At 53.5% G+C, this 22,273-nt stretch overlaps 1 protein-coding gene across 1 annotated transcript; it reads right to left on the bottom strand.

The window, feature by feature from the left end:
* Positions 1–3,559: 3,559 nt before the first annotated feature.
* Positions 3,560–10,186, bottom strand: MMP9 (matrix metallopeptidase 9; the record flags this gene model as incomplete). Its single annotated transcript, XM_084248336.1, has 13 exons — positions 3,560–3,678; positions 4,992–5,095; positions 5,182–5,332; positions 5,483–5,622; positions 5,737–6,022; positions 6,758–6,913; positions 7,031–7,207; positions 7,549–7,722; positions 8,289–8,462; positions 8,549–8,677; positions 8,920–9,068; positions 9,382–9,614; positions 10,049–10,186. 13 exons carry the CDS (start codon positions 10,184–10,186, stop codon positions 3,560–3,562), a joined length of 2,130 nt encoding a protein of 709 aa, XP_084104462.1.
* Positions 10,187–22,273: the final 12,087 nt, after the last annotated feature.

Here is a 22,273-nt window from a genome sequence, read left to right on the forward strand (position 1 = left end):
AGTAATTAAAAAGAAGTCGCTGGCCATATTCACCAAAATACATTGACAGGAGTGTTCATGTAGCATTATTCATAATAGCCTCAAATTGCAAATGTCCATCAACAGTAAAGTGGATAAATAAATGGCACATTCATAGCATGGGATACAGCCAGAAGTGAGAATGAACAATCTGTAGCTCACAAACAACACGGATGAATCTCATAAAGACAATATTGAGCAAAAAGAAGCCAGACACTAGAAATATGTATCATAAAATAGTACTTGAATAAAGTAAACATTGGAATCTGCCTGGGCTATCAGAAGTAACGGTGGTTACTCTTACTTTATTCAGATGAAAGGGTAGTGAATGCAGGGGGACATCTAGGATGTTGGTATGTTTTTATCTTGAGTTGAATGCTGGTTTGCGGTTGTGTTCAGCTTACAAAATTTTACTGGAATGTGTGCTTAGGACAGATTGACTTGCTATCTGCGTATTACATTAGAGCAATGGTTCTCTAAGGTAATAACTGCTGGGAATTCAGTAGTGTTGCCCATAACCTGGCAGTATTAGGAGACATTTTGTGTGGTCACAGCTGGAGGGGTATCATACTGGCATCTAATGGGTAGAGGCCACTGTGCCATCTAGGCTTGCACCATGGCTGCCTGACTGTATACCACAGATTCCACATCACCTCCCTGCACGCCACTTCCCCCTCTTTATGAAGGGGCCAGGGGGTGGGGAGCAGGACTGATGCCAAATGACTCTGGCATCTGTACGTACATGGATCCTGCTACTTCCTGGAAGAGGACATCCTCCAAGGTACAGAATATGACCCACAACAAAGAATTATCTGGTTGGAATGTCAAGCGTGACAATGTTGAGAAATCCTGTAGCAGAATAAGAAGTTTAACTGATTCCTAGATCTTAGGACCGATCAGGTTATAAGCTGGATCGAGGGCAGAGGACGTCTTTTTTTTTTTTTATACAAGAACTGGGGTACAGGCCAGAGATGCGGGAGAGTGAGAGGATTCACCAGAGACAGAGCAGGGAACAGAACAAGCAGAAGAACCAAAAACACTGCTGAGGGAAGCAGTGGGCATGACAGGAGAGGTCTGCCGCGCCATGTAGGTTGCTCCCTGGCTGGCCGGGAATCGAACTCTTTGCTGCAGAGGCTGCGGATTGCTTCACAGTGCAGTGCTTAACCCCTTGCACCACCAGGGAGGCCCTTCATCATCTTTCTTTATCTGAAACTTTTCAGTGACATCCCCTTGTCCTCTGGGTGAGGTCTCACAGCTTCACAGTGCTGCACTCAACCTGCTGCGCCACCGGGGAGGCCCAGAGGACGTCTTTTATTAAGGTGGTGATGGCTAATGGAAGAGCATGTTTGGAAGGTGGAGCTCAAGATTTCGCTTGCACCTGTAAGTTGAGATGCCTATTAGGCACCTAGGGGCCGGCAGAGTTGGCAGTTGAATGTAGGAGTCGGGAGCTCAGGGGAGAGGTTAAGGCTGGAGATATAAATTTCAGAGTCTTTAGCAGAGAGGTGCTATTTAAAGCTGGAGGGCCAAACAGAGCACAGGGAATGTTTACACAGAGCAGAGAGGTCCAAGGGTTGAGTCCAAGGGCAAGCTATCATTTAAAGGTTGGAGTGAGGAAGCTGCAGCCAGTGAGGTGGGAGGAGAACCAGGACCCGGAGACCAAGTGAAGAAAAATTTCAGGAAGAAGGGCATAATCAGCCACGTCAGAGAAGCTGCGAGAGGGGTAGGATGAGCACAGAGGAGTAAAACTCCCCAAATGCATCTGGCCACCGGAGGCCATTTCCATGTGAGGGAGGTGGGGGCCGGGCTGGAAATGGCTGCGGAGTGGAGACAGTCACTGGAGACTGTACTGGAGGGAAGTTTCTTTATGGATGGGGGCGAGAGGTAGAGGCATGGAACAGTATCTAGAGGGAGAAGGATCCAGAGGGATTTTAAGTAAGCCATATCAAGGAACATTTGGGTGGGACTGGGTCATTCCTGAGTCAGAAATGGGTAACTAGAAAAGGGGTTCCCACCCAGAGAAGCTCAGGAGGTAGTTCTCTAAACACCACCTTAAGCTCCCACGCGGACCCCAGATCCAGAAAAATCATCAAATTTGACCAAGCCCATCGCCCCACTCTGCTGCCTCCACCTGTCGGTCAAGCCCATCTGCTATTCAGTGAGGTTGAATTCATGCTTTTATCTGGCCAAGCCACCACTGCTGTCTCAAACATTCCAGAATCCTCTCTGTTCCCCACCTTGTCCACCTGTTAAAATCACACTCTAGAGATCCAGCCATTTGCTGTTCCCCGTACACCCTCTGATTTTCTCTCTTCTTCCAGCACTTGCCCCAAGAGCCCACATTCAAATCCCACTCGCTAACTAGGAGACTACAAGGGAGCTGTGTCACTCTCTGCTCTTCAGTTTCCTCACTGGTAAAACTGGGGGGCGGGAGGACCCCAATAGTAACAGTGGCAGAGACGTTCCTGCCTCGGGTTGTTTAAGGCTTACCTGAGAGAGCGTACATCGACCACATGGAGCAGTGCCTGGCCCACCATCAGTGCCACGGCAGGGGTAGTACTATTAGCATTAGCATATAATCCATATTTTATTGATCTGCCACCTTACTCCTGGGCACTTAGTCATTGCCAGTTTCTCACTACAGGAACAATTCAGTGATCAGCATCCTTTCGTGTTGACACATGTTGTGAGAGTTAGATAATAGGTACATTTTTAAGTGTAATGATTCTTGGCAAATTACCATCTAAGAAGGCAGCCCAACTGGCCCAGGAAGAAACTCTTACTCATCCTTCCAGATTCAATTCAAGTTCAGATGTCATCTTGACTGGAAAACATTCCCACATTCGACTACAACATACAGAATCACACACACAGACACACACACACACTCTCTCTCTCTCTCTAAATAAGGATCACACACACACACACATCTCTCCAAGTGTGATCCCACCTCCAGCAATCACAGAACCATCTTGTAACAAAGTTGAGGTCTCTGGGGATAGAGCCTGGAATCTGCATTGTAAGCAAGTTCTGAGGACACTCTGAGGCACCTTAAAATTTGAGGACCACTGAGATCCTTGAGAACAGAGCCCAACTCATCACTCTACCCCCAGAGCCTAGCACAGAGTCAGGCTCCATGGAGGAGTCCAATGAATGTTTGATGAATGAATAATAGGTGGGCCATTACCTAAGCTGTAAAATAGGAATAACCACATTATGCCTTCTTAGTAGGAAGAAGTCAATGTTAATATTTACAAAGTGCTCAGAACACTCCCTGCAGCACAGAAAGCGCTCTATTGACTAAATATGTACACACATGCAAGCAAGCATCCATACATTAATTTGCTCCAAAAGGCTAAAGAATCCAGTGTTTATTAAAAACATTCCAACAAAAAAGGAAGGTGGGAACAGAGGGCCCAGCCCACCTCCCCTCCTCCTCGCCCCAGAACAGACCCACCAGTTCGGATCCAGCAAACTGGCTCCTTCCCCACTAGGGTGGTTCCCAGGGGACCCACACCGCAGTGCCGAAACAGGATGGGCAGCCCTATTCCTCGGGGCAGTGCAGGATGTCGAAGGACACGTATCCCACTTTGTCCACCTGGTTCACTTCCTGTCGGGAACTCACACGCCAGAAGAAGCGGTCCTGGCAGAAGTAAGCTTTCTCTGCAGGGGAGAGGCAGGGAGAAGAGAGGTGACTCCATCCCTCCCCCACACACACACAGAAACAGGAGCAAGGTCTTGACAACCATCCCTCCTGCCCTTTCTAGATCTTTCCAGGGTTTTAACAAGACACCTCCATCCTCCCGCAGAGATGCTGGAGGGCACAGGCCTCAATATCCAAAACACTGGCACAGAGCCTGGCACATGGGAGGTACAGAAAGGTTCCGTCCACATTCATTCATTCAACAAATCCATTCATTCATTCAAAAAATATCTATCATAACAAACACTGTTGAAGGCACTGCAGATATAGCGGAGAAAAGCTCATGTTCTTGGTTCTTGGGGTGCAGTGGGGCAAGACAATTAGCCAGGAAATGTGCAAACAAATGAGATTCATTTTGACAATGTCAAGAGCTATGAAGGAAAGAAAAGCAAGTATGTGAATAGATGATGAGGGTCAGAGAAGGCCTCTTTGTAAAGGTCTCTTGGTGTTCTTCGTGTTCTCTTAGGCTTCAAGGCTGAGAAGGAGGCAGCCTGGTGACAGCTGGGAGGCGGGGCGATCTTTCAGGCCCAGGCCACAACTGGCACAAAGGCCTTAAGCTAGCAATGACCTTGATGTGCTCTAAGAGCGGCTGAAGGTGGTGTGGGCGGAGCAGAGCTGGCCTGTGACTGGGCTGTGGGAGGGGATGGGCAGGGACCTCGCCCAGTTCTACTTTCTTTGACCTTGGAGTGCGTCTGGGGTCACCCCCAAGTCCTTTGCCCTCCACTCCTGATGCCTCTGTACTCCTAGGGGTAAGTTAAAAGGTGTTGGGCAAACTCTGTGGCTTAGATTAAGGTGTTTTCAAGAAGAGGGGGGAAAGCAACAATTTCGGATTGGATGTGAGCAGCCAAAAGCAAATATAACTCCAGCTTTCCAGGTAGGAAAAACTGAGGCTCCACTAGTAGTAGCGACTGCCCCAAGGACACACAGCTAAGAATTGTCATCTTTATCACTCCCCCTTGTGAGCGCACAGTGCCTGGCACTGGACGCGTCTAATGAAGGCCTGGGCCTCCTTGCAAACCATGTGTGCTGCTCTGTTAGGAGGAAGCGCTCTTAGGACCAAGGCAGGAAATCAGAGCCCAAGTTCTGGCGGGGCCCGTGTGTCCTCGTCTGACCTGGGGACGCCCCTGCCTCTCCAGGGAACTTATCTGTGCTGGGGCATTTGCCTCAATCTCCAGGGCTTTTTTCTTTCTGGCTCAGGACCTGACCAGCCTCACATGCCAGGCAGGTGAGCCTGGCACGGCGCGGTCCTCTGGCAGCGGGCTGCGGCCCTTACCTCGGTACTGGAAGACGTCATGCGTGTGCAGGGGCACCCCTGGGAACATACGGTCCACCGGGGTGCCTTTGCTGGAATCCACCATCTGCGACTTCACGTCGAACCTGCGGGAGGGCGGCGAGGAGCCGGCTGAGCCGCGGGCGGGCGGGTGGAGCGCGGGCCCCCCCTGGCGGCGGCGCGCGGCCCTCACCTCCAGAAGCTCTGCCCGCTGAACAGCAGCACCTTGCTCCCCCCGCGCGGGAGGGCCCCGGTCACCCCCGCCACCTGCGGGCCCAGGCCCAGCTTGTCCAGACGCCTCGGACCCAGCACCGACGCGCCCGTGTACGTCCACACTTGGCGTCCTGCAGGGGAGAAGGGTCGCGTCGGTCTAAGGGCAGGGAGGGGCCCCACAGGCTCCTGGAAGGAGGGTCCCTTCCACCCGCCCTGCCCTCGACGCCCTCCACGGCTTGAGTTACTCTCTGAATGGGAGACGGAGCTGCGAGGAAACTAACCAGAGAAGAAGTAAATCCTCTTGGTGAGCGGATCCTCGAAAGCCGAGTCCAGCTTGGCAGGGAGCGCAGGCCATGTGCTTCTGATAAGGAAGGGGCCCTGCACCTGGCGTCCGCTGCCCTCAGGGAGTCGCCAGTACCTCCTGAGAACATGCAAAGGGAACCTCAGGCACTGACCCTTGCAGGCCGCTGGGTGGGGCGGAGCGCGGTTCCCTCCTCCAAGCCCCCTTCCTCAACCCCACAGCCCAGCCCCTCACCCATCCTTGAAGACATGCAGGCGATTCCCAATCTCTGCGATGGCGTCGAAGATGTCCACGTTGCAGACATTGTCCTCTGGATCCAAAGACGCTGTAGGGGCCGCAGAAGGCCCTGCAGTGGGGGGGCCCGTGGGGCCAGCTGCAGGGGGGCCTGTGGGGCCTGTCGTGGGGCGCTCGGAGGGGCGGACGGTGGGAGGGGCGGTGGGGCAGACCGTGGGAGGTGCGGTGGGCTGAGGTACAGAGGCGGTGGTGGCTGGAGGCCGAGGCTCAGGTTCAGGGCGAGCGCCTGAAAAGGGACACGCACGAGCTGAGAACCCCCTGTTCCTGCACACCCCTGTGCTCACGGCCTAGCTCCTCCCCAGAGTTTATCAACTGAGCCTCCCCACCCCTCACTTTAGATGTTGGAGCCCGCCCCTCACCAGCCCCAGGCAGGCCGCTTCCTTCATGCGCTGGACTTTCATTCAAGCCAGTTTCAACCCCTGAGCGGGTCAGGCCCTGGCTGGACCCATGAATACAAGACGGGCAGGACTCCCCCGGCCCCCCGGGCTGGAGAAGCGTTTTTGAGCGCTCCATCCAGGCGGCAAACCTAGTGCTTCGAGCTTTATAAACTCAGGTTAGCTCCTTTGATCTTCAAAGAAACCCTAGGACACCATTGTTCTTTAATACCCCTGCCTTTCTAAATGAGGAGCTAACACTAATGAGAAGGACACTGGAGAGTAACAGTAAAAATATCAAACACTATATGCCAGGCATTAGTCTAATCTCTTCAACCTCCTAACAACCCCACGAGGCAGGTGCTATAATGATGAACCCCATATTACAGATGAGAAAACAGAAGGGTGAAGTGACGTGCCCAAGGTCACCCAGCCAGGAAGTGACCAGACTGGCATTTGAACCCATATCTGTCTTCTGCTAAAAATCTGGGCTCTTTAGTGCCACCCCCAAGCGCCGACCAAGTAACATTTGCACACACTGGCCCTGGGTCCCCATGCTCCCCCCCACCCCAGCCCCACACCCTCACCATAGAGATGCTGGATGCCCTTGATGTCGTCCTCATGCAGAGGGGGCTGCTCGGTGAAGCTGTACATGGGGTACATGAGCGCTGCTGGCACCGAAGAGTGATCCAAACCCAGAGCGTGGCCAAACTCATGCGCAGCCACAAGGAATAGGCTGTACCCTGGAGGAAAGGGGAGTGTTAGACGCAAGCCATGGGCCAAGCTCCGGGCCCCAGCCATCCGTCCCCACCACCATGCCTCGCCTAGGCCCGGGCCCAGGAACTTGGGGTCTCGCCCACCTTTGTCCGGACAGAAGCCCCACTTCTTGTCAATGTCGAAGTTTGAGGTGGTGGCACACCAGAGATGCCCGTCGCTGCGGCCCTCTCTGGTGCAGGTGGAATACTCCTTGCCCAGGAAGGTGAAGGGAAAGACACACTGTTCCCCTGCTGAGTTGCCCCCGGTCACTGTGGAGTCGACTGAAGAGACCCAGAGCCTTGGGTGAGTGGGGTGGGCGGGGCCAGTCAGGAGCTAGGGAATCTAGGTGACCTTTTCTAAAAGCCTAGGGGCCTGTGCAGCTCAGCTGAGACTGGAGGGCGGCACTGGGGACAGGAGACCAAGAAGAAGGCGCAGGCTGGGCTGAAAGCCAATCTTAAGTGTGGTGGCAATGGGGAACGGAAGCGTGTGATGGTGGACAGAATCCTCAGGTCCTGATGACCAAGGAGGGGTAGAGAAGCAAGCTGAGGAGTGGAGGAGCCATGGGTGGGGAACAATGGAAATCAGGGGGCGAGGCTAAATCTAATAGGTGGGGTGGAGGCACCTCGAGTGGGGCAGAAACCGAACAGCTTGTCCTGGTCGTAGCTGGCCGTGGTGGCGCACCAGCGGTAGCCGTCGGAGCGACCATCCGTGGTGCAGGCAGAGTAGGAGCGGCCCTCGAAGGTGAATGGAAACACACAAGGCTTGCCGTCCGCATTGCCGTCCTGGGTGTAGAGTCCTAGGGATGCCCAGCCGATCACCCCAAGGTGCCACGAGCCTACCGAGCCCCCTCTGTGCGCCCCATCCCTCCTCTCCTCATTTCACAGACGAGGAAACTGGGCCCAAAGAACGGGGCAGTGGCTTCCAGGCCACGCAGCACTCATGTCAGAGCTGCGATTAAAACCCAGGTCCTAGCAGCTCTCCCTCCTCCCTCCTAGCAGCTCTCCCTCCTCCGCCTGTGACCTGCAGGTGCCTCTTTTCACCAACTCTCTCCTGCAGGGCAGCAGCTTCCTGCCTGCCCGTGACCTGTACCTGCCAGGACTTCTCCTCACTGACCTCCCTCAGCGGAGCTCTCCTCAAGGCCACCCGCCTGCTTCCACGCAGGCCTCTCTTAGCAAACCTGTTCCTGCGGGGCGGCTCTTCCTGCCCGCTTGTGTCTATGCAGAGCCTTTTACTCCTTTGTCTCTTTCCCTAATAAACCTGTTCTTTATATATATATATATATATATATATATATATATATAAACCAGGTCCTAGACCCTCGAGGGTGCCGCGCCCCGCCCCTTGCGGGAACCCCACACTCACTCTCGCTGGGGCAGAAGCCGAACTGGCGGTCGGCGTCGAAGCTGGCCGTGGTGCCGCACCAGGCCATGCCGTCCGAGCGGCCGTCCGTGGTGCAGGAGGAGTAGGAGCGGCCCTCGAAGGTGAAGGGGAAGTGGCAGGGGGCGCCGTTTGCGTTTCCGAAGTGGGTTGCAACCACTGCAAGAGGAGGCGACCCGGGTCAGAAGGCCTGAGAGCGGCGGGAGAAAGGAAGCGGGTGGGGATGGGGCGGCTGAGGCGCTCACCCACGCCCCTGCCCAGGGTCCACAGCTCTTCGTCGTCGAAGTGCGCGTCTCCCTGAATGCCTTGACCCGGAGGAAAGGCGTGCGCCAGGAGCCCGTCCTTCCCGTCGAAGGGATAGCCGTCTCCATGCTCTGCAGAAAGGGGAGGAAAGTGAGCCCGGCACAGCGGTGCGCGCCGGAGCGCGCGGCAGCCCCGCCTGCCGGGCCGGTCCCAGGCCCTGGGCTCCGTCGGGCAGGAGGGGGCGCCCCACCGCCAGGCGCGAGCAGCGGCCGGCAAGAGAAAGCCGGGTTTGGTGCCCCCTCCAGTCTCTGCGCCTCTCCCGGCCCAGCCCGCCGGGGCCCCCGCCCGCGGCCTCCCCGGGCTCGCGCCGCACCCCGCACTCCAAACTGGATGACGATGTCGGCGTGCGGGCCGTGCACGCGCGTGAAGGTGAGCGGCGTCACGGCGCTCCAGAGCGCGAAGGCGCGGGAGAAGGCGTCGTCGGTCACGTCGCGCGGCAGGTCCTCCGAGTAGTTCTGGACCCTGCGGGGAGGCCGGGGGAGATCAGAGGTCCCCGCGCCCGGCCGGCGGCCCCCGGGGCTCAGAGCGCAGCGCGCACCGGCTCCCCGCGCCCTGCGCCTCGCGGGGCTTCCAGGCCCGTCTCTTCCCTGCGGACGCTCACGGGGGCCCAGGCGGGAGGCTCGGGGTGCGCGCGTAGGGGTGCAGCCGCCGGCCCTGACTGCGCGTCCGCGGCGCCGGGACCAGCCGCAGAGAGGACGTGCCCGCGCAGGCCTGAGCGGCGCCGGGACTGGCCTCCCCGCTCGGCCCCACCCTGCCCGCCGGCCCGCGAGCGCACCAGTACGTGATGTTGTGGTGGTGCCACTTGAGGTCGCCCTCGAAGGTCTGGAACCTGCCCACGTCGGGAACGCCGCAGCGGGGGGCTCGCATGGCCGCCAGGGTGGCGCTGTCCAGCTCGCCCGTCTCGGGCAGGCTCAAGCGCTTCTGGAGAAGCTGCAGCGTCTGACCCAGGGACAGCTTGTCCCTGCGCATCTCAGCCACACGCGTGTAGCCGTAGCGGTACAGATACTCCTGTGGACGAGGGCACGGACGTCAGAACCCAGAGCGATGTGCCCAGGTCTTGGAACGCTGGGTAGCGGCGCTTGGGCCAACCCAGGAATCTCCCCTCCCTGGAGACGGATCCCAGAGCGCCCCCTGGGCATGCCTACCTCAGAGCTCCTTAGGGTTTACTTCTGTTCACCCCCAGCACCACCCACCCACTCCAGAGCCCTCCAGTACCCTGCCCCCATCTCCCATCATCCATTCAGGACACTCTCAGTAGCCCACCCTTCACTATCGCTGCCCAGAGCTCCCACCCCCTACCCCCTGCCTGAGCCTGGACACCTCTGTTCTGCTCATATGCCTCTCACCCCCAGCATGCCCCAGAGTATCTCCTCCAAAGCCCCATGTCCTTCCTGGGACTCCTGGCCAGCCCTCCCCAATTCTAGAAGAGGGTTTTGACCTACCTCTGCCAGCTGCCAATCCGTGAGGTTGGTTCTCAGGTCTCCTGGGAAGACCACAACTGTGGGCTGACGCCGTCTGGGAGCTGCTGAACTGCAGCCCAGCACCAGGAGCACCAGGACCAGGGGCTGCCAGGGGCTCATGGTGAGGGTAGTGGTGTCTGGCTGCAGCCGTCCTTGTGGGGGCTTTAAGGAGGCCCTGTTAACTGAATCAGTGACTCCGCCCCTCCCCGCCAGGGCAGGCAGGGGCTGACTCAGGAGACAGTGTGCGTGTGTGTGCGTGTGTGTATGTGTGTGTAGCCCCAGCATGAGAAGGCAAAGAAAGCGCTTACACCACCTCCTCTTCCCCCCACCCTTGCCCACAATCCCCATTGCCAAGTCAGGCAGGACCCCAGACCCACAGGAAACCACAGGCCCATAGAGGAAAGGTTGGGTTTTGCAAACTGCAGAGCTTGTGAGAATTGTATGAAAGGGAGGAGGGAGGTGAGGCAGGAGGATGCCCTGAGCCCTCCCAGTGAAGGTCCCAAGTGGTTAGCCCAAGGGAAGGGACGGGAAGATTCTCTGAGACCTCTTTCTGACCCTAGTGCTCCCCCTTCTTGGACAGCTCCCCTCCAGGGGCTGCTCCCCACACACTTGGGGTCTGTCCTCTTCTCACACACCCCCCCCCCCCCGCCCCGTCCCTGGAAGACTTCCTGGACTGATTCCTCTCCCCATTCCTTGTGGGGGTGGAAGGAGTGGGTTCGGCTAAGCAGGAATTGGGGAATTCCACTGGGGCACCCCCTGCCTTCAACAGGCTGACTCCTTCAGGGCAGTAGAGAGGGAAGTTTGTGGCATCTGGAAACCCACAGACAAGGCTTCACTCTTCCTTCAGCGCCTCAGGCAAATGTCCTCATCACTCTGAATTTGTTTCCTTGGCTGTAAAGTAGGGCCCTTTGTCCCTAAATTGATGTGAAGATAAAATGAGATCAAAAACACCTAAAATGCTTCCTATGGTGATGTGCAATCCTCAATAGATGGCGTGATTGCTTTTAATTATCTAGGCCAAGACCATGACTCTGATCTGGAATCATGAGACTGGGGGTTTGGGGCTCTAATTATCTGTGTGACCTAGAGTAAATGCCTTGCCCTCTCTGAGCTTTGCAAACCTTAACTGCCACACAGAGGGAGGGGGTGCGGGGGGCAAAGCATGATCTCCGGAGCCCTTCCAGTTCTCCAGCCTGCTCCAAACAGCACCAGCTCCAGCACCCATTTATGCAACCCCCTCCCGCCCTGCTCCCCAGCCAGCCAGCGCAGGGCAGGATCTGTATTTGTCTCCTTGAAGGCATTACTTAGGAGGGACGACAATAACCATTCCGCAAGCTATATTTAAAGGACTTACTGTATGCCAGGCACTTTGTATGCTTATCTGAGAAACAAGTCTGTGAGATGGAGACAATTAACTTCCTTGATAAGAAAATTGAAGTTCTAGGGTTCACCGATGAGCATCTGCTCGGGAGTCATGAAGTTCTGGTCTTCAGTTCCAGCTCTGCTATTGTCTATCTGTGTGACCCTAGGCAAGTCCCTTCACCTCTGAGCTACAACAATACTGCATTTTTTGAGATTTACTGTGTTGAGCCCCTAAAGCATCTCATCGCATCCTCACCACCCTCTGTGAGGTAGGTTTGATGAGTGATACTCCCATTTTCAGACGAAGAAATGGAGGCTCAGAACAGTCAAGGAAGTTGCCTGTGGTCACACAGCAAGTTAATACCCAGAACCAGGATTCAGGCCTAGTTCTGAAGTTTGTTTTTTTGTTTGTTTGTTTGTTTGTTTGTTTTACCATTTATAGGGAAGTGAGAGGACCAGGGTTTGGGGAAAGGATTGAATGAATGGGGGAGAAGACACTTCAAAAACCTGGGTCCTGAAGAGGCTCAGGTGTCTTTGGTAGGTCCGAGGCTAGGGCAGGGGGTCCTGGGGAGCTATATTCCAGACTTGAGAGGATGGGGTCATAGAGAAATATGATTTTAGAGATGGAAACAAACAAACGGAAAACCCAAAACTTCTAATTCAAAGGATCTTCTTCTGGTGGCAGGACAACCCATGAATCCACAAACCAAGAATTGTACAAAATATGTCCTATCCATGTATATATGCCAACTTTCCCAGGTTCAGCACTGTTTAACTTCAGGATGGGATAACTCTTTGCTTGGAGGGGATGTCCTGAGCATTGTAAGATGTGTAGTAGGGGCCTCCCTGGTGGCGCAGGGGTTAAAGACAGTGCTATCAAGCTATTGCCAACTACTGCAGCATGAGTTTGATCCCTGGCCAGGGAGCAACCCACATGGCACAGCAGACCTCTCTTGTCTCCCTGCTGCTCCCCTCAGCAGTATATTTCAGTAGACCTGCCTGTTCAGCTCCCCACTCTGTCTCTGGTGAATCCTCTCACCCCCCACACCTCTGGCCTACACCCCAGTTCTTGTATGCATAAATAAATAAATAAATCTTTAAAAAAAAAAAGATGTATAGTGGTACCCCAGGCTCTACCAACTAGAGGCTACTAGTGCCTCCCCCTGCCAGTTGTGGCAACCAGAAATGTTGTCAAACGTTGCCAAATGTCCCGAGTGGGTGGGAAGAGCAAAATCACCCCCAGTTGAGAACAACTATACATTGGTTTTTCTCCGCCAAGGCTCCAAATGTTTCATCCTATACTCAGACCGCTGGTAATCCTCAAACCTTTGAAGACCATTTACTCAACAGATACTCAAGTTTTTACAGGCCAGGCACGGTGCTAAGTATTAGGGACACAGTAGTGACCAAAATAGCCTTTGTCCCCTACTCATGGAGTTGAGTCCAGCAGGGGAGAAATTGAATGAGTAATTAATTACCAGACAGACAAACATCACCAGAGGGAGGTAAACATCTGTACTCCGATGGCCCCCATCATGCAGATGAGGAAACTGAGACCCAGAGTGGAGAGTTTACCTCTTGTAGGTCACAGAGCAGATCAAGGACAAAGCAGGGGGGCAATGATTGACAGCTTAAAGATTGTGCTCTGGAGCCAAATTGCTTAAATTCACAACTCGGCTCTGACACTGACTTTTGGTATGATCTGAGCAACTGACAAAAACCGGTCAGTGCCTCAGTTTCCCCATCTGCATAATGGGGGTTGTAAGGTTCAAATGAGTTAGCAGTGCTGCATGCTTGCAGCTGCTCTAATTATGATGGACTCTGGGTCAGTCAACCTTTTTAACCAACAGAGGAGGAGGGACAGCACCCCACCAGGAGCCCCAGAACTAGATCCTTGGAGTCAGCTCAGGCAAGGACCCTCCTTTCCTCATCTTGCCATCCCAACTTCCTACTTTACCTCCTGGCTCCCCAACCCCCATGGAGGGGAACTTGGGGGAGAACTTGGCTTTCAACACAGCAATGGTAGGAAGTGGTTCTGGTTACCACATCCCCTTCCCCACTTCCCCCAGCCCCTCCTTCCAATGCCACAACAGAGTTTGCCAAGACCTGGGAGAGCAGGCTGAGAGCAAGATATGCCCCAAGAGGGTATCCCCTAACCCTGGTGGGAGGCACAGCCTTCACTCCAAGCCCCTCATGCAGGTGGAGGCCCCATTGGAATGGGGAGGGGGCTGATCCTGGAGCCCTGAGTCACCAGCTGGATGACACAGCCCTGCAGGCTGCTATTAGTAAGTCCATGCCCCTAGACCAGGATCAGCCTCACAAGATGAGGAATCTGCCCCCCCCCCCGCCTTTGTAGACTCGGGGAACTCCAAGTCAGTTTCTCCCAAAACTATGAGAAGGGATGGGCACATAGGCCTGGGATGCCCTGGCAGGATGTGAAGAAGACGCTGGTGGTGTCTGGGATGGCGCAGAAAGGTGTGTATACTGCAAGACCTGGCCCCAGGGGAGAGCATTACTCTCCCACCCACAAACATACCTATCATCCCTTGCCCCAGGGTGGTGGCAATTCCCAGGCTGACTCTTAAAGGCCTTAATGATAATGCAATGCCTCCCACTGAACTGCTCTGAGCTCCTCCCATAGGAAGCCATAGACTATAGACTGAAACCAGACCTTCTGGGTCCACAGCTCTTGCTAAGTGCTTCTGGCTGTGTGACCTTAGGCAAGACACTTTCCCTCTCTATGCCTCCATTTACATCCTCCCCCATAAAATGGGGAAGAAAATGGTGCTTACTTCAAAGCAGTATGGGATAATTATACATTGCAAGTTTTTTTGCAATTTAACTATTATATTTCTGTTATCCTAGAGCTTTGACCTTTGCAAATTAGGACTCAAAATCCCAGTTAACTTTACAAAGTAGGATTCATGACCCTCCTTTGCTGGTGATGAATCCGAGAGGCTCAAGGAGTTGCCCCTGTCCACACAGCTAGCAAGTGCAGACCTGGGCCTCCCCCTAACCTGATGGCAGCACTGGGTTCTTTCTGCCACCTTCTGCTGTGCCCCCAGCCCCCTGAGTCAGTGCATGTGGGGGTTCTTAATGGTTTATCTAGCGCTGTCCTGGCTTATGGCATCTCATCTGCCCCAAATGGCAGATCTTCTTAACATCCCCACCGAGCTCAGAACCCCTTGGTCTTCACAGGCGGCAAGATCAGAAACCTTTTCAAGGCAACAGACACAAGGCCCAGAGAAGCGCTTTGTGTTGCTCACCGTCACACAGCGGGTGAGTGGCAGAACTCCTGCCCAGGCCCTCTGACTCCAGGTCTCGTGCTAAGAGAGCAGGTCACTGGGTCTGTCAAGAGGGAAGTCAGTGGGGGAAGCAGCTGCGGGAGGAGGGGTGCCCAGAGGTCAGCCTGGAGGGGGTTATGCCCAGGAACCCACAGAGAGAACAGATGTAGGGTGTTTGGGCTCCATAGGGGAAAAAATGGGATTGGACATAAAAAACAGAAAATTAAAGAGTAAGGTAGCAGGAAGGGGCACAGAACAATCAAGTAGAATTTCCTTTGAAGGGAGAGGGTCATGTCCACAAGAGGGGGTGGTGCTTGGACGGAGAAAAAGGGTGAGCCTGGGACCAGCCCCTTGGGCATTGGCATTGGACCACCCATGGGCAGGTAAGGCTGTGCTTGGGGTCCCAGCAAAGCAAAGATTGCAGCCCCCAAATACACACTTAAATGATTGGGGGTTTTAAGATTTTTTTTCAGAGCAGTTTTAAGTTCACAGCAAAACAGAGACCAGTACAAAGATTTTCTATATACCTCCTGCACCCCCCCTACAGAACCTCCCCCTTAGCAAAAGCCCCCATCAGATGGTACTTGTGCCACAGTCAGTGAACCCGCGTGGCTCTGTCATTATCACCCAAAGTCCATAATTTCACGAGGTGTACATTCTGTGGGGTTGGCAAATACGTAATGATACGTCCCCACTGTTACACTATCACACAGAGAAGTTCCACTGCACCCAAAATCCTCTGCGTTCTGCTTATTCATCTCTCCCCACCACAAAAATTGTTTTTGATATTTGAAAAAAAAATCCTTAAAGTTGCTAGCCTGGAGAAATCAGCTTTTTGGTGGACTTCCTTATATAGTCATTTCTGGGTTTAGTGTCATTTTACTCTGGGTGACATGAGAAGGGTCTCATATTCTCTGAAATGGCTCCAAAACATTTAACTCTGATCCTGTTCCTAATGCCGAGGGGGTGACCTCATCCTCAGAAATCCCAGGTTCAGCCCAATGAATTGGGAGCCCTGGGGAGCAGGAGGGAGGAGGCCGCACAGCACACAGGGCACCTGGCCTCATCTTTGCCCCTTACCAAGCTGGGATGAGCTCCTCCCTTAGCTGGGCACACTTTCTCCTGCAACCTCTGGTTTCTGGGATTCTCAGTGTGTGGTCCCAGAACCTTCAGCTTCAGTGCCACCTGGGAACAGGTTAGAAATGCAGCTCCCCACCCCCAATGATTGAAACAGCACCTCTAGATGGGACCCAGCAACCTGTTTTAATAAGCCTGGGGGTGATGGATTCAGCCCACTCAAGCTTGAGACCTCTGCTCTGGTGGAGCTTCATGCCAGTGCCAAGAGGGAGAGCTCTGACTCCATTTCCAGATGAGGAAACTGAGCTCATGAGATGAAGTCACTCGCCCAAGGTCATATAGCTAGTACCCCAATCCGGAGGGAATCTAGGCCTTTCTAGATGCCACAATATCACAGCAGGGGCTGACATTCAAATAGTTAACCCCCAGGTCTTCAGGAACTCTGACCAATCAGCTGATCGGGTCCAGGTTGCTCAAGCAACTAGAGCAAGCCTCAGGAGGCCATGAAGGGGTGGGGGGAGATATGGGGGGGTCAGTTATTATTAACCCTTTCGTTTCTAGACCTGGGGGAGGAGCACTCAGAACATTCAAAGCAACACCTGTTAGCAGTGGGTAGGGGGATAGGTCAATATTTCCTTATCTGGTGCTTCTGTTCCCAGCAAGTACCAGCTGATCAGCCCCAACACCAGCCCCTTTCTTAGAAAAAGAACTAGAACCAGCCAGAGGGTCTGGCACTGAATATAGCCCCTACAACAACAGCTTTGGCTGCGCACTGGAGTCATCTTGTGAAGAGTGATGCCTGGGTTTTACCTCCCTCCCTCCCTCTCTCCCCAGACATTCTGACTTAATTGGTCTGGGGTGCATCCTGGGCCTTGGGACTCTTTTTAAAGCCCCATGATTCTCATAAACATCCAGGGCTGAGAACAGCAGTGATACAGGGCCCCTGAATCCTGCAAGAGATGCCAGATTAAGAACTCTTGGTTTGCATAAGCCCCTACGGCTGGGGACTTATAAAAACATGCAGCGTCTCAAGAGGTTCTGATTCAGCAATCACTGAGGCCGGGAAGTGGCTGCTCCCACAGTTTAGAAATCAAGTGACAGGGACAACACCCCAAGGTCCTCAGTGACTGAGAGAGGGACTCAGAGATTCTACCCCCTCTCCCCCAACACACCCCCAACAGAGTTGAAGCAATTGAGTACATTTTGCCCGGAAGTATCCAGAACCAATTTCCGCAGTTCTTCCTTCCCCTGTGCTGCGGAGACATTGCTTCAAAGAACAAGCTCTGAAACAGAGCTCAAGACGCCTCCCAGGAGGGCCATTTTCTGGCTGCGCCTCTGCAGAGCCCCAGGCCTGCTCTGATTGCCTTTCTTCCCGTTAATCCTGGGACACCCTCATTTAGATGCGATCTGCATATATTTGCATATGAGTTCCAGCACCCCCCTCCCTCCCCTGTGGCACGTTAGAGGAAAATAAAACTAATGTATTCACCGAGCCTGCTGAGATGTGTTGGCACCTCAAGCAGCGCTGGGGCTTTGATACACCTGAAGGCAGCGCTCAGGCATGAAGGGTGGTGGTATCGTCTAGGTGTGGATGCTGTGGGGAGGCAGGCACAGAAAGCACGCACTAGAAATGTCCTGAGGTCTGGAACCAGTACTTCCAGTCCTGTTCCCCGTGATCAGCAATGTGTGATTTCTCCAGGGGAAACTGAGGCAGCACCAACTCAGAGGACCAGGGGGCTCCCCAATTCAGGGGTGTGGGTGAGAGTCCCTCCCAGCTTCAGAAGGGGCCTGGCTTGGAGACCACTGCTAAGGCTCTCCTAGCTCCATCCTGGGCTCCAATCAAGGGGGTTGGGACTGGAATCCAACAGAACGCATGTGAGATGTGCAACTTTGAGTAAATGATTTTCCCTCCCTGAACCTCAGTTTCTGCATCTCCATAATGGGAGTAACAAGCTCATTACATGGTGATGGGCTCGTGTCTTTTTTCAGTCACCCAGTAATCAGTTATCATTTCTAGGCTCCTTCCAAGGCTGGCAGGGAATCTGCTAATGGGTGAGTCTTGGGGTGTTCTGAAATCTCCACCTACACAATAAACAGCCTCACAAGCTAATAACTCACTGTTCTGGGGTCAGGAATTTGGACGGAACATGACAAGCCTGTGTTCCTTCTCTGTGATGCTTGGGGCCACAGATGGGGGATTTAGCTGGGGGACTGGAGGGTCCAAGTGGGTTTCACTCACATTGTGGGCATATTAAGCATGATTTTATGTTCTATATTTTATGATGCTTTGACATGTTCGACCCTGTTGTCCCTGGGAGGCACTGTCCCCCCCAAGGTGAGTTAATTCCTGTGGACAGCAGACGACTTGCCCGTGGGGGAAGAAAGAGTATTCCTTGGACATGCTAGCGAGGAATCCCAGGCCGTGCCTCCTAGCCTCCTACTAGGCTTTTCTCCATCTCTTACAGCCTGGGACGCCATCTATCCCCATCCTAAATCACCCAGGTACAACCACAATAGCCCGGGACCTGAATTAGTCAAACTATCCAATCCTAAACCTGCCCAGTTTACCTACCTTTATTGGGAGGAACAACCTCACCTGTTCCTTCCTACCAAAAACCATGACAAAGGCCTTGGTCCTTGCTACCTTATATTCCTTCTGCCTTCCCACAGCCTCTGGTGCTTCCCCCAGTGGCCCAAATGGCTTGGCGAGTGCCCTTCCCTGGGGAACTATAAGTAATAATGTGTCTTTTCAGCGGCAATTGTCTCCGATCTGTTGGCCTTGCCATACCTGAATAACAGCAAAACCCCAGGTATATTTTAAACCATGGGGTCTTAGCAGGGTCAGCTGGAAGGCCAGGCTCCCCTGGAGACCTCTCTCTTCTCCACATGGTAGCTATGGAATAGCTCAAGTCTCCCATGGACCAAGGCAGAAGCTGCCAGCTCTGGAAGCCTGGACCTGGAGCTGATACTCTGTCGTTTCCAGTGGATTCTATGGGTCAAAGCAGCCTCAGCCAGCCTATGTTGGCAAGGGGGGTGGTGAGCCCGCCTCTCTGTGGAAGGAGTATTGAAGACCATGCAGCCATCTCTAACCTTCTAGGGAAGGAGAGGCAGCATCCCACTGGAAACCTCCCCTCGGATGTCTGGAATACAGACCTGTGACTAGGCATTAGCCACAGGGTGCTCCCACCCAGAACTCTGGATCGTAGGAGACGGCTGCACTGATTCCCAGCTGCTGGGGTGCGGGGAGCCCAGCAGCCCTGAGGCCTCACAGGCAGTGTCTGCGGCCTGTCCAGAGCTATGCACAGCTGGCCGGCCTCCCTGGCTTCCAGCTCACTTGCAAGCGTGTCCTTCACATCCCTGCTGGGAGTCTCCAGAAAACTACTTGCTTAAGTTATCCGGTTCAATTACTTGCAACCAAGGGCCCCAATTGACACAAGGACCATTTCTTCCTTTTCTGCAGCCTCCTAAGTATCTGGCTGTGATGGCAAGTACCACCAGCCTCATTTCCAAAAGCCTCCTGGATAGCACCGCCAGAAGGTCCCATAGGCACTTGCAGAGCAACGTGGTCCAAATCCACTCACTCCAGCCCTGCTCCTTCCTCAAGTCTCCTCCTCCCACTTCTATTCGTGGCACTCTCGCCTCCTGGTCTTCCCGATTTCCCAACCATCTGTGCATCATTCTCTAGTGCCCCTCTCCACTCTCATGTCATCTGAACACTTGACAACATGGGTGATCCTCTGAAGTCCACCCCCTCTGTACTAGCCAGCTAGGTCCCTAATAACAGTGTCCCATAGACGGGGCAGCTTGAACTACGGAAATTTATCTTCTCACTGTTTTGGAGGCTGGAAGTCCAAGATCAAGATGTCTACAGGATTTGTTTCCTCTGAGGCCTCTCTCCTGGCCTTGTCGATGGCCACATTCTCCCTGTGGCCTCACATGGTCTCTTGGGGCATCTGTGTGGTCTGATTTCCTCTCTTACAGGGACACCAACTGTGCTGGATTACGATCCACCCCAATAACCTCAGTTTAACTTAGTTACCTCTTTAAAGGTCTATTTCCAAATCCAGTCACATTCTGAAGTACGTGAGTTTGGACTTTAACCTATGCATTTGGGGGGCAGGACCCAGTTCAGCTCCTGATACCTTCCATCTTCACATTCTCACTGTTACTGCTTGAGCTTCAGCCCACCATGCCTCACCTATAACAATTGCTCAGCCCCTCTAGTCCCAACACCCATGCTCCCGATCATCTTCTTGGTCAGCTCTCCCTGACTATGCTCAGGAAGCTTCCATGGCTCCCTAGTGCCTCCAGAATAAAATCTAAACTCCTTAACCTGATCAATAAGGCCCTTTACAACCTGGTTCCAAACTGGTTTTGCAGTCTTCACTGCAACTAGGGCCCACAATGGTGATGTCTCCCAGTACCTTGCTATTCAAAAGATAATTCATGGACCTACCACATCAGCATCTCCTGAGAAACGCAGAATCTCAGGCCAGACCCCAGACCTGCTGGCTCAGAATCTGCATTATCTGCACAAAGCCCAGGACTTTTGGATGCCCACTGTAGTTTGAAAGTCTACAGACACTGTGGTGTCCAGAGAGGGACACCCAGGAATAGGTCCTATGGCCACCTTGTTGGGCCAGAAACGACTTTATCCTGATAGAACCATCCAGATCACAGGAGTCTGGGTGACACAGCAGATGACAATTCTGAACAAACAAACCAAGGAATCTGACTTCCCAAAGCTATTAAAATGCCTCACTCACAAGTATAAACAAATGCAAAGGTTGCTGGAGAAGGCTCCCTGATGGGAAAGGCAAGGTTCTCATCTCTCATTTCCATGCTGCAAACATTTATTGAGGCCCCGCTGAGTGCCAGGCTGGGTGCTGAGTGTTGGGCCTATGGAATTAAAGGAGGTGAGAGCTTGTTCTGTAGGAGCTCATAAGCCAGCACCGCGAGGCAGAGCCAGTGACAAGCATTCAATAACCAGTGTCACGCCAAGAGCCCCCACCCGCCCAGCCTCCAACTCTATCCCTCTATCCCTGCACCCTCAATTCCTGGCCTTTGGATCTTTGCACGCTAAGTGTCCCCACCCTGAACCCTGCCTCAAACGCTTCCCACGCTGCTTCCTCTCTGCCCTCCCCCTTTGCACACTAAATCTTATTCATCCTTTAAATTTCAGCTGAGATGTCATTCCTTCCAGGAAAATGCTGCTGACCATCCCAACTTGGGAAGGGGGTTTCTTCCACGTTCCCATTACCCCCTCAACCCGCCACTTCCCTTATTGTGGCATTCTACAGAATTTCCTGTTTACTCTTCTATCTCTTTCCAAAGACTGAGATCATTATCAGGGCAAGTCCTTTCCCCACTGTGTTCACTGTAGTCACAGGTATTTCTTAAGCATGGAAAAATAATAAAAACAATAATAATAATAGTTGGCTTTTTTTTTTTTTTTTAGTTCATACTATGTGCTAGGAGGGGTCTTAAGTATGTAGTATGGTATTGCTTCAAATGGCCAGCCACGTGGAAAAAAATAAAGCTGTAGTTCTTCCTCATTTCAACCTCATTTCAAAATCAATTCCAGGTGGATGAAAATTTCAATTAAGAAGAAAAAACAGGGCCTCCCCTGGTGGCGCAGCAGTTGAGTGCTGGGTTGTGAGGCTACCCGCAGCCTCTGCAGCACCTGTTCGATCCCTGGCCACCGGGCGAGAGTCCCACACGGCGAGCAGACCTCTCCTGCCGCACCCACTGCTCCCCTCAGAGGTGTACTTCGGTCCTTCTGCCTGTTCTGCTCCCCGCTCTGGCTCTGGTGAATTCTCTCACCCTCCCGCGCTTCTGACTGTACCCAGTGCTTGTATAAATAAATAAATAAATCTTTAGAAGAAGAAAAAACATACGAGGCCTCCCTGGTGGTGCAAGGGGTTAAGTCTCAACACTATCAAGCTATCAGCAGCCACTGTAGCATGAGTTCGATCCCCGGCCAGGGAGGAGACCCACATGGCGCAGCAGACCTCTCCTGTCTCGCCTGCTGCTCCCCTCAGCAGTGTATTTCAATCAATCTGGCTGTTCTGCTCCCCACTTTGTCTCTGGTGAATCCTCTGACACACACACACCCGCACCTCTGGCCTACAACCCAGATGTTGTATGCATAAATAAATAAATCTTTAAAAAAAAAAAGAAAAAGAAAAACATCCCGAAAAATCTATAAAAGACTGTGAGACAGGGCCTCCCCAGTGGCGCAGCGGTTGAGCAGTGGGTTGCGAAGCTGCCCACGGCCTCTGCAGCGACGGTTCGATCCCCGGCTGCTCCCCAGCCACCAGAGGAGGGTCCCACATGGCGTGCAGACCTCTCCTGCCGCCCGCTGCTCCCCTCAGCAGTGTACTTCAGTCCTTCTGCCTGCTCTGCTCCCCGCTCTGGCTCTGGTGAATTCTCTCACCCTCCCGCGCTTCTGACTGTACCCAGTGCTTGTATAAACAAACAAACA

Source organism: Talpa europaea, assembly GCF_964194135.1.
Source record: "Talpa europaea genome assembly, chromosome: 11".
NCBI classification, from domain to species: Eukaryota; Metazoa; Chordata; class Mammalia; order Eulipotyphla; family Talpidae; genus Talpa; species Talpa europaea.